At 44.1% G+C, this 12,765-nt stretch overlaps 1 protein-coding gene across 7 annotated transcripts in view; it reads left to right on the top strand.

Annotated features, from left to right (window-relative positions):
* Prosap (SH3 and multiple ankyrin repeat domains prosap) overlaps positions 1-12,765 on the top strand; it is a 268,014-nt gene that overhangs the window by 166,401 nt on the left and 88,848 nt on the right. For all 7 annotated transcript variants that reach the window (XM_076420220.1, XM_076420217.1, XM_076420215.1 and 4 more), the window contains exon 3: positions 12,202-12,642. In XM_076420220.1, the coding sequence (XP_076276335.1) occupies positions 12,250-12,642 (393 nt within the window). In that variant the 5' untranslated portion in view covers positions 12,202-12,249. The remainder of the gene's footprint in view (positions 1-12,201; positions 12,643-12,765) is intronic.

Here is a 12,765-nt window from a genome sequence, read left to right as displayed (position 1 = left end):
TGTGTCGTCACGCAGGAAACCGAGTCCTCTCGAGGTGCGTGTAGCCCAGGGAACGGTGACATATGTCGCGCATACGTAACGACGACAGCCAGACTGCAATCATCGGCGAGTGTAAAACATTAGCTCGAACGGGCCGACATTGTTCGTTTGTCCGCCGCTGTTACGACAGATGCATATACACGTATATCCGTCTCTATAATTATCAGGACACAATGGTCGATCGAAACGAAAACGAGCGTCGGACGCAGCCTCGGATCGTGAAAAGGACGCGTGCTCGGCTCGTTAGTTTCGAAACTGACGGACGAGCGTAATTAATCGGCGACGCTTCCTTCGATACGATCGTCGTCCGCGATTTATCTGTTTTGTTCGCGCACGCAGGATTATCTAACATCGCGATAGCCGAAGGGGAATAGAAACCGAGGAGCGGCGAAATTCGTCGGACAATTTCTCTGGGACGAACACAGGAAACACCTGCCGCGTAGAGGTTGTACAATGCAACCCTGTTCCGACACCTTCCCCGAGATGCTAATAGCATCTGCTATGAAAACAGCATCTGCATGCTCGACACTTGCCTGTTTCGTGCTCCGGCAAATTGTGGGAAACGTTCCTCGCTTCAAAAATGCGATCCTCCCTCGTTAGCATTCGCTACTGAAACTCCGTGTTGATATCTGCAATTGTGTTCCAGGAAAATAGTAAAATTATCTTCAATGTTGTTCCTACTTTTTTCTCATAAAATGCATCAAATAAAGTACAACAGGCTGTTGTCGCAGCATCCCTTCGATGTTTTGTCTACTCAATTCGAGGAAAAGCAAGGGGAGAGGGTGTAGAAAGGAACGCGACGTGAGTGTTCAAAAGTTTCTGACCGGATGGGAAATTTGGGATTCAGACGTCGGACCGTTTATCCGAGTGCTGATCTAACAGCGAGGGTGGCGTCGAGAAGAAATTCGTTTGTGCCTCGGCCATGCATACGTGACCGTGGTCCCCGTATCGACTAGAAAGACAAGACAGCACGAGATAGAGCCGCGTCTTCCTTCGGGAAACAACCATCGCGTATTTCCCTTCTCCCGTTTGTTCTCCGGGTTTTCCGTGATCCGCATATTTCCCCCGTTATTTCGCGGTCAGACCCGTCTCTTCCGCTTAACGAGATTTCCTTTCTATCCGAGACGAGAGAGAGAGAGAAGACCCGCGGCAGTGGCTCGTTAAAAACTTCAGAAGCAAGCAACCCGGATCGTATCCAATGGGACATTTCCCCGAGATTCTCTTTTCGACGCCGATCCCAGCCCCGCTTTTACCAGGCCGACACAATCGGGACACCGCAGCCTTTTATAACCGGAATAAGCTCGAATTAGGTTAACCTCCGGATGGAAACAGGCTCGGATGTGCCCTCCTGCATTTAGCTTCTTTATTTTCTTGCTGTTCGTGTTGTGTGTTAACGGGTTTTCCTCGAATTCGAGAATCGAACAATTAAGAGTTGAAACTTGCTTAATTGTGATTCGTGCTCTGTAAGCTATCCAATGGTGCATTGTTCCTTACTCTACGATCATTAGTAGACAGCGGATTTTATGCATTTATGACAAAAATGAATGGGTGCAATTTAAGACTTGCTACTGCATTATTTTCAACCTATTAAACGTATTAAGAAAATAAATTTCTATTTCATTCCAATTTGTTGCGATTCGGGAATTAAATTTTTATTTCGAGCACGCTCGATGCGAGATCTACCGTGTCCAAGGATTAGACTGTGGATTTTTATGCGAAATAAAAATTGCCCACGTCGATTGCAACAATCCGGAGTAAAATTGCTATTTATTTCAATTACGCACTTATAAGAAGATGGGTACGTACAATTTAAAGCAGTGGACGTGTTAAAAAGACTTAAATTAATATAATTGTAAGAAGAAAGAAATGTCTCTATTGGTCTGTCTCATGACAATATTATCCCACGATGATCGTCTCCGAAGCGTTAAAAGGCTGCTGCCTCCCGAAAACGGGTCGTCGGTAGCAACATTGTCATGTCGTCCGGAGGATACGCGGGACCAGAATGCGTAAGAGCGTGTTATCAGCGATCTCGTCGATAGTTGCGACGATAAAGCGTGTCTCGGTCCTGCTCGTGTGTAGTCCGGAAGGTTTTTCGAGTTTCCCTGCGATGAAGAAAAAGAGAGAGAGAGAGAGAGAGTAAGTCTTCTTTGTGCCCCTCCCCGAAGAAAGCTTTCTTTGAAGCGATCGTGTCTCGTCGCGCGTCGAGTTAAATGGTCGTTGCCGGGGACGCGAGAAGAAGAAGAACTCTCGTCTTTGTGTGTAACCCCCCCTAAGGGGGTTAGTATAATGGAGAGCGAAGCAGCATAGTTGCGAGGAGCATCCGCGGCTGCAGAATCGAGAATGTCACGGTCGTACTTTAACCCTCGTCGTCCTTCGGCGCGGCGTTCCTCCCCAGAACTTCCACGGCACACACGCACACACATCGGCACAACCTTGGATTTTTTTAATTACGCTCGAATCACCGTTAAGCACGACACTGTTAGGTGACTCTCGAATTAAGGTACGGCCACTTAAAAGCAAACCCGTAAAGCGACGCCCACGCACCGCGGGTACCTGCTGCATATATGCGTTTATACAAGCTGCATCGGCTCTCTCCCGGGACCAGGGGCGCATCGAGAGAGGCCACAGTTTTCCTCGAGAGAAGACAAAGTCCGTTTTGCAACCTTCGCTGCGTACCGTTTCATAAATTTCGAGCCCGCTAATGTCTTCCCCCGGACGAAATTTATGTTGCCAGCCGGCCGAGAAAGTTGCAACGAGCACGCGGATGATTTAAAAACCGTGGGCCGCTGTTGCAAAGTTATCTCTGCCGGGCGTCGATACCGAGGGCTCGCAGATTTATTTCATTGCTAATGGAACCCTATCCTGATTGGCTGGGACGATCGACCGCCGGTCATTAGCAGTTTCAACGCTGATTTTTCGCCGGATCGAGACGAATTTTGCAACGAGTGTTCACCGGTAACACCGTGCCGGAGAGAACGAAGTGCGAATAAATTGTTTCGCGAGTGTTTTATTCGACCATCGATTATATCCGAACTGCTCGCTTAAAGCAGAAAGTGTGCTGCGTTTAAACTGCGCAGCAATGTTCACAATTTTCGAGCCGTTCTCTTTGCTTGTGGAAGATGTGTTGTCCCGTGGGGACAAGTTATGCGATGGTGTAAATGATAGAGACTGTAATCATCATTATGTAGAGGTAAATGGGTGAGAATAATTCAGGACATCAAATTATGAACAACTGTGCCGTTTAAGACATTCTAGATTAATCCTAGATAGCTAAGAATTTATGCACACAATCACATTTATTAAAATCTCTAATGTAATTGAATTTATTTTATTCAGGTCCAAAGGTGTTTTATTAGATCGTGATAAAAATCGCACAACATTTCAAGAAATCCAATCGTGCCATTTTTATAAGGCAATGAATACAAGTCATTTTTAATGACCGTATTAACCGTAATTGAGTGTGTAAGAGCCTCCGAACAAATTCTCCAGAGAAGGAGCTCTTCTGTTTTCTGAAGCAAAGCACGTCGGAGCAATTGTCTATCATTTTAGATAATCGAGGCCTTCAGCTACCTAGTTTCCATCGGCGAGTTCTCAGGTGTGTTGTGGGTTGCGTGCATACGGCCCTGTTCCCGGTGCACACGGGGTGGCCAGACAGAAAAATCGCGAAGGCACTCGAGCCTTCCGTCGGGTGCCACGAATAAGGGCCACATAAAGACGGGTCGTAAAACTATGATTTACGGCTTGTCATTGATGCGTTCGCTGTCCGTCGGAGCCCGGTACACCCTTTTCCTCCAGTTCATCATCGTCTCCCTCTGTTCCCTCCTATTATCTTTCTTGTGCCCTCTCCGGGCCCCCGTTCCTTTCGTTCTTATTGGTCCCCTGGCTCGCGCGGAGATAGCCCACTACCGATATAATCGATTAGGGTGCGGTTACCGGAGATGCGATTTTCGATCGCGTGCGACACGTATATGTACCGGTCCTGCTACCTTTTCAATGCATTCCGAACCGTTCCGGATCTTTTCACTTTGAACGATACATGTACCGACGAGTTTACAGTAGAATGTACAGTATGAAGCCTCTGCACGAACTTGTTTTTCTTTTGATTTTCGCATTGGGTTCGAGGGCAAGTTCTGTCGTATTTTAAACAAGCAGGCAATTTTGCTTGTTAATCAGAAACACAGTTGTTACGAACAGGGACCATAACTGTTATAACCAGAAAGAAAAAAAGTCATAGAATAACAAGTATTTCATCGACTAAAATCGTATTGGTTACAGATAAGGATTATAAGTAACCGAAATTTTTTTCTCTTGTTGGTAAATGTTATCGTTGAGAGAAATTCATTTCGACCACTTATAACTGGACTGCGGATCTTTATGGAAAATAAAAAATGTTTGCATTGATTGCGAGACGGGATCCAAATAGAAATTTCTTTCTTCTTTTAAGTGTGTTATTAAGCTGAAATTAATACACTGATGTCCTTACATCTTCGTCATACGTCCACTGCTTTAAATTGCACTTGCTCATTTTTGTCATAAATGCATAAAATCCGCAGTCTACTTATAACAGTTTACAATGAGAGGAATTTATTTCGACCGCTCATAACAGTTATCGATAAGAGGAATTTTTTTCGATCGATCATAACAGTTATCGATAAGAGAAATTTATTTCAATCGCTCATAACAGTTATTCGATGAGATAAATTTATTTCGATGGGCGATCGAAATGAACTTCTCTCATCGATAACTGCTTTGAGCAATCAAAACAGTTTTTCTTCATCGATAACAATTATCGAGGATCCAATTTTTTGGTATAAAAATCGATATTTTTTCATAATTTTATGCTTTGAATTTTTTTCTTTATACTTCATGTACATTATCTTAAATTTCAATAATAATCAACTTTTTATTAATGATTTTTATCGTAGAAAATTTTAGAATAACTGTTATTTTTGGTCCCTGGTTACGAATAATGGAAATTATACCATTGAATAATATATTTTTAAAAATTTAAGCTTACCCAGACGTCTCTATACAGCTGGACGTATGTAATTGACAGTGTGTTACAGCATACAGTTTGAATGACATGATTGCTTAGCATATCTGGTTATACATATACGCAGGTTGCATTCTCTTTCAAGAAAGTAAAAATACGCAGACACGCCCGAATGTTGGGTCTGACAAGAAACACATATTTTTATAAATCGATTCAAACGTTTTCTCTAAAATACGACAGAACTTTCCCTCCAACCCAATAAAACGGGTAACAAAAATTGTTGGTGGCGTTTCAGGGGGTAGATTCAGTCGTTAGAAAATATTTTTAATGATCTTAGAAACGTTTGCATTCGCGGCAGTTTTAGCGTTGGCAGAGGGACGTGTTTGCTTGCATAAAGTTCTGCTTTGTTGACGATGGTCACGGGCAGACGAGCACAGTGGCAACAAAATAATGAACGCGGTCGGTCGCGTGACGGCCCGAGCAAAAGATTCTCCGTCGTTTTTGGCGTTCCGGACGGTTTCTTCTGGGTGTATTGCACTCGGTCCATCAGGGAAAAAAGGAATCGCTTGGTCGGCGGAGTATTAACGCCTAAGGATCATCAGCCGTTTTTCTGGTTTGGGCGCGAACGACGCGACCTTGCGGCGCGGAGCCGGCTCTCGCCTCTATTGTCCTCGGAGCGTGTATACACGGTGCGGTCAGTGGGTTATTTCAAGTTTTAACGCAGCCCGGCCTGCCGGCAAGACGGTTACGTTTAATGGCGTCTGCGGTTTCCCATCAAACTTCTCCCCCAGCCCGTGCCACCTGGCATCTCTCGCGCTCCTTCCCGAGGAATTCGCGTCTTTTGCCCGCTTTCGCAGTTCCGATTATTCACACGAACGTGTCAATATTATCCCACTTCTTCCTGATCGCTTCGATCGGGCCCGATCTTCCGCTGGAAGTCGCTAACTAGACGATTCTTCTAGATCTCGAATGATTTTCTGGCTACCTCGACGATCTTGGTTGGGAGTGCCGAGTGACTGGTTGAAATGTCTATGCTGGAGTAAAAGACTGTATTTTTATAAAAACATTTAACGACGTTTCGCACCACGGATGCGAAGACTTTTTTCGCGAAACCCGCCTGTGTGGAAAAGAGCGCTGTCACCCGACGAGCCGTAAACAGCGAGCCTGAAGAATTTATTGCCTGTACCTTGACCTAAGGGCTGGGATGTAACAAGGACTATCGTCAGGTTGTTCTCGAATCGCCGGTCTTCGACAGCCGAAAGCTTCTTTGTCTCGTATTTTTCGACGTTCCCTCGAACTCGACGGCAAACGATTTATCTTTGCTGTAAAATTTCATACACGACCGGTAAATCACGCTGTCTCGATTAGGATTCATTAAAACCAGAATAACAGATCATTGGTGGAGCGCAAAACACAAATTGGAGTCACTTAAGAATTTGTTGTTCTTTCATGTCTTTCGTGTCTATTCGTTTTTCTCTCAATCGGACACGAAAACTTTTGCACTGACATAATTGCGGAAGAAAACGCTTTACAGCGTTCGCGCCCCGGAAACCGCGTCTGTTTCCGACAGATTCTTCGAGCCGTTGTTCGCGCTAGTTGGTAGACGTTTAACCTAAACGACGAAGCAATTAGGAGAGTCGTCGCGTGCCGTATAGTTAACGGTTGGTTCACGGTTCGCAACAATATCGTTTCCCGCGACGTTTTCCGGGCATCTCGGTCCGGCGTTCGCCACAAAGCAGAACTCGCTGTCTAGACAATGTACTGAGAGACACGACGACGGGAAACTATACTTGAGTCATGCGAAGCTACCTCGGCACTCCCATTAGGCCAGCTCGTCTCGAAGAAGAAAGCTCCCTTCTCATTCCGTGAAGCAGCTGCCGCTGAGCTTCGAGGGAATTGGAAAATGCGAGGTAAAAGTCCCGGATCCTAGATTTGGTCTCGGTTAGGTTCTAGATTAGGCTTTTGGTTAGATCCACGCTGTAGATAAATCCTACATCAGATCCCACAGGTCCTTGATTAGGCCCTGGGTTTTATTTTCAACCTAGTTGAACCCTGTAGGAGGTCTAGATTCTACGAGTCCTATATTAGGTCACAGGTTTTATCCTCGTTGCAATTAGGTGCAGCTTCTGCGAGTCCTGTATTAGGTTCTACATTTTACCCACATTGCAGGTAGATCCTCAACAAGGTCCGGCTTCTGCGAGTTCTGTATTAGGTTCTAGGTTTTATCCACATTGCAATTAGATCCTACGAGTCCTTGATTAAACCCTGGGTGTCATCTACATTCTAGGGAAATTCTACAGAAGGTCTAGATTCTACGAGTCCTATATTAGGTCACAGGTTTTATCCACATTACAAGTAGATCCTGAACAAGGTCCGGCTTCTACGATTTCTGTATTAGGTTCTAGGTTTTATCCACATTGCAATTAGATGCTACATTAAGTCGAGATTATGATCACGTTTCTCCAGATCACCCTTCGAATTTGTGAGGTCTAGCTTAGACATAAGTCTCCGCTAACTCTCAGATTAAACGTAGACTACGATTATGTCAAGGATTAGATGTATATTGCGATTATGTTATAGATTGAGTCTGGATTCTGTTGATGTCAAATTATGTCCTCGGATTGGGCCTAGACCCTATCGATCCTACATTACAATTAACTACTAGATACAATCTAGATTCTGGTGCTAAACTGTATATCCGTCTACTAACAACGGGTTCTAATTGGCTCTAAGATATTTATTCGGCGAAGAAAGCAAAGATTTGCAGTCGAAAAGCAATCGAAAATATTTGGTCACTTCCAGATCTTGAAGAAACCACCGAGTCCACTTCAGTGTTCTATTGTTCCTGAACGTTTGCGCAGGTTTATTGAGAAAACTATTTACAAGAGCTGGGACGTCGGCAGCATTGTCACTGAAAAATCAATTTCAACGTCGAGCAAACAATTGTTCAAATATTTTCGAGCGACAGCGTAGATCCCCATCTGTTTGCGAAGCGACAGACCGTCAGCTTGGGCTATTTCTCGACACTTTTGTCAACTGTGAAGCTCGTTCCGCGGTAAGCTGGTTTTATCGCACGGGCATTTATTGCGCGCTTCAGCGGCGATAGCTCGATACGGCCGTTTCCATCGATCCCATCAATTCCAATTTGATCGATCGACTGAGGCGAGCGAGTTTTCGCATCGACTTTCTGCAGCGGATCGAATCATCCCAAATGAATCTTTCTTTCGTTTTAAAACGTCCACTTGCACGGTGAACGCCGGAAACAGCTGTTCGAGCACTTCCTGATAGTGCAATCACCCCCTCTACTTTACTCATTAAAACCTTCAAATGCTTTTACTATTTCCCTTGCAAGTAGACTACAGATTTGATGCGTTCATGACAAAAAGTACTGGACGAAAATTATTGGAAAAAGAACTGTTGTCGGTTATTTCACATCAAATTATTTTAACTAAATTAATTCGATGTCATTTGTACGCTTGTTATTTCAACATTATATGTAATTCAGGAACCATAACTGTTATAACTTATAACCCCGGAAAGAAAAAGCCATAGTATAAAAAGTATTTCATTGACTAAAATCGTATTGGTTACAAATGAGGATTATAAGTAACCGAAAATTTATTCTCTTGTGGATAAATGTTATCGTTGAGAGAAATTCATTTCGATCACTTATAACAGTTATCCATGAGAGAAATTTATTTCGATCGTACATAACAGTTTCTCGATGAGATAAATTTATTTCCATCACTCATAACTAGACTGCGGATCTTTATGCAAAATAAAAAATGTTCGCACTGATTGCGGGACACTGGAGCAAAATAAAAGTTGCGTTCTTTTAATTATCCTATAAAGCTGAAATTAATACATTGATGTCCTTCAATATTTTTTACATGTCCGCTGCTTTAAATAGTAAGTGTCCATTCTTGTCATAAATGCTTAAAATCCGCAGTCTACTCATAACAGTTATTGATGAAGGAAATTTGTATAATAGTCATTATTAAATAGTACAAGTTTCAAATGGTGGACAATCAATTGTTTCATCAATTTTTTATTCCTGATATTAATTGCTACAATCAAAATTTAATGCGACAAACAAACAGATTTTGTGTTGTTCTTATGGTCTGTTGATTCGTCTTGTTGTACGAAACCTTCTCAATGAATTTCACAGGCTTGTTCCATCCAAAAAAGAGTAGAAAACTCAATAAATAAGCAACCAAGATGAATTTTCTCATCAATAATTATTGTGAACAAGCGAAAAGAAATTCGATCATCGATAACTGTTATGAGTGATCGAAATTAACTTCTCTCAGCGATAACTGCTTTGAGCAATCGAAAAAGTTTTTCTTCATCGATAACAGTTACCGAGGAGGATTCAATTTTTTGGACACAAATAACTGTTATTTGTAACCAAAAAGTCTAAAAATCGATATTTTTTAATCATTTTGTTCTTCGAATTTTTTACTTTATATTTTGTGTACATTATCTTAAATTTCAGTAATAATCAAGTTTTTATTAATGATTTTTATCGTAGAAAATTTTAGAATAACTGTTATTTTTGGTCCCTGATGTAATTCATTTAGAGTTAATATCCTTCTCCTTTAAATATCTCGAAACAAGAAACATATGACTTAGTATGGATTTAAAGTGGAGCAGCGAGGTGAGCTGTGCGGTGAAAAAAAAGAAAAACAAAGAAAATACATATGTACTTTTTCTTTAGTATGTGTCGAAATGTTGTCACGAATGTTGGTTTATTTTCACCGCGCCGCTATCATCGATGCTCACCGCTCCACTATAAATCTACCCTTAGACGACTTTCATAATTATGGGCACATATGTGTTTTACAATTAATTCAGACAATTTTTACTCTGGGCAAAAATCCGCAGTCTAACAATCACTTCAGTTATATGTATAATTAAAGCTCCGAATATGTGATTCGAATACAAATGTTAGGGGACGAAGAACAAGCTATGGCAGCACAATAATTCACAGTCTAATTTAAAGCGACGTTTTCCATGCACGGGCGACTATAATCGCGTGTGCAACGAAACGGGCTGCATCGGTCGCGCAACAAACACAGGGATCACGTGTATGTTTGTCGCGGCGATTATCGCGCGCGTTACATAATTGCACGGGGAATCGGCGGATCGATACGGTGGAGCTGCGTATCGAATCGGACTCGCCACCCTGGAAGATCGATCTTCTCGGATGCAATCGAATATATGTCTCCTCGCTCGCAGACCCGCGGACGTTTATATCCGCTCGAAAGTTTCGAGTGAAAGCGTCGCGCCGCTCGTTAGCGCGTAACTTATCGCTGACCGATGGTTAACCCTGCCGGGAGGTTGGAGGTCGGATTGTAAAACGGCGAATTGCATTGTCGGTGCATCGCGCTGCATCGACGAGAGACGCGAGCCTCGGCTACGCTAAAACGTTTTATGCACCGTTGTGTTCCCGACAGTCTGCAGAATCATTCTGTACGAAAATCACTTCTACGTCTTTCACGGTTGGTGCAGAGAAAATTATTAAAATTGAGAATTCGGCTGTCGTTGCAAAATTAAATTTTAGGAAAAGTGTGGATTTTTGTGGTGGTTCTGTTTGAAATTTTATGAGATTCATAGTTGATGCAGAGAAAATGATTTGCCTCTCGTTTCAAACCTTTATGAAAAGTGGGGATTTCTATAGTGCAGTATTATTTTTACACATACCGTTTTATAAACGAGGCGTTATGAGGATAACGTATGGATCGGTGCGATCGAAAATCGCAGTCGAACCGCACCCTAATCGATTCGACGCGTGTATCCCGCCGCGAGTCCGGTTCCCGTTGGATCGTTATCCAAGCTCGTGTGTCGAACGAGCTTTCCGTCGAGCCGAAAGCAGACTGGTGGAACGCAGCCATTTTCTCCGGCGTCTGCGAACGAAACATTCTTGCAGGATACTTACGAGACGTCTTGCGAAACCGGGGAAACGTAATCTTCCATACGAAACGTGATGGGATTCTCGGGCCGCCGTGTTTCACAAACTTTTTTCTTATCGCGAGCCGGCGCACTTCTGCGATGCACGGTGATCTACACCGTGTCTTTCTGGTCGTCGTTCGAAATTAGGTCCTGTATCAATTGCAAGAGATGAGTGCCGGATACACGTTCGATTCCACCTTGAATAATTTTAACACGTTGAAAATAGCGTATCTGTTTTCTTCAATTATCTTAATTATTCTTCCGTTTTAAATTGTACCCACCCATTATTGCAGTCTGCTAATATTTATTGCGAGAGAAATCATCAAACTGTACCACTCTGATTGGACTTATTGATTCATGAAAGTCTGAATAATTAAAAAATTTCGAAAACTGTGGACCTATGATACAATTTCCATAATTATAGTTTATAAGCAGCTACCGTCGAATAAAGCGTCTTCCACTCGTACGTCCAAGAACCCGCATTCGCGAGTATAGGGCCGTGTTTTAGTGGACCCAAGGTGGCAATAACCGTGACAGCTCGCCGCTATCAGTACGACGATTTCCTGGCTTTTTATTCGGCACCGTTAATCGAGAGGATCGCGACATTGCGGCAGCGTCTCGACTCCTCTCCCGACGGATATCTGGGAGAGGATCTCGAGGAACGACGCCTCGGAGGCGACGCCGGACGACGCCGGGTGAGATGAAGAAATTAAAACAGGCCGGCACTCGCAGTTTATAACCGCGGCGCAGCGGGTAACGGTAAGGGAAGCACGAGATTACCGCAATGGAAATAAAGAAATTGCGCCGAGACGCCGCGCCGGGCCACGTCGATTTTTTAACGCTCGTAAAAGTCCTTTATACTCTGCAGCCTCGCCTCTCCTCGCTTCGGTCTCAAACCGCCTCCGCGTATTTCCCACTCGAGCTGCCTCTACGACGCCCTGGGCTCCAATCCTGCCCTTTGCGTTGCCCGTTTCGACCGTCTAATTAAACCTAAGTGAAGCAAACATTTGTAGAACGGGAGCAGATCATCTCTGAGTTGTGTCTGCTGTTATTGCTCTTCGCGTAAACGAACGCCGATGGCTCCATTTTTCTAAATACACCTTGCTAAGTCTTTAAGAATCCTCTTCTTGCTTGATGGAACTGTGGGAAGTTGCAGTTCTTGTAACATGAACGATAAAAGAAGAGCTATATCTGACAAGTGATTATTTCTGTTTCAGATGTGAGCCAGTGAAGGTGGAATCCCGGAGAAGCGCGAGGTCCTCGCAATGGAGGCGGGACCGAAGCAGCAGCAGCAGCCTCAGCAACAGCAGCCACAACAACCGCAGCAACAACAACCGCAGCAACAACAGCAGCAGCAGCAGCAACAACAACAGCAGCAGTCGCAGCAAAATTCGTCGCCGGCCAGTACGGGGCAGACAACTCCGTGCCAGGCGACTAGCCCGCAAGCCGGCCAGGCTCAAGGCCACCCTCAAGGTCAGCAGAATCAAGATGCGGCGGCTGCAGTCGCGGCTGCTACTGCGGAGGCCGGCCCGGTCGAGGAGGGTCTCCTCCTGGCCAGGGTGAACATCCCGGAGCTTTACGTCAGCAAGTGTCTTCAGTTCCCCAAGGATCAGCTCGTCTGGGACGTGAAGCAGCAATGCCTGGCATCCTTGCCCAAGGTAAGCATACCCCGGTTTCGTTCTCTTCTTCTTCTTCTTCTTCTCGTCGCCTATCGTCGACTCACTTCCGACTCATTTCTTCGCGAGAGAATTCCATTAGCGAACGTCCTTGAGGACGCCGGG

Source organism: Lasioglossum baleicum, chromosome 3, assembly GCF_051020765.1.
Source record: "Lasioglossum baleicum chromosome 3, iyLasBale1, whole genome shotgun sequence".
Lineage (NCBI taxonomy): Eukaryota > Metazoa > Arthropoda > Insecta > Hymenoptera > Halictidae > Lasioglossum > Lasioglossum baleicum.
The sequence above is the reverse complement of the archived record's forward strand: the minus strand, read 5'-3'. Positions and strand labels throughout refer to the sequence as shown.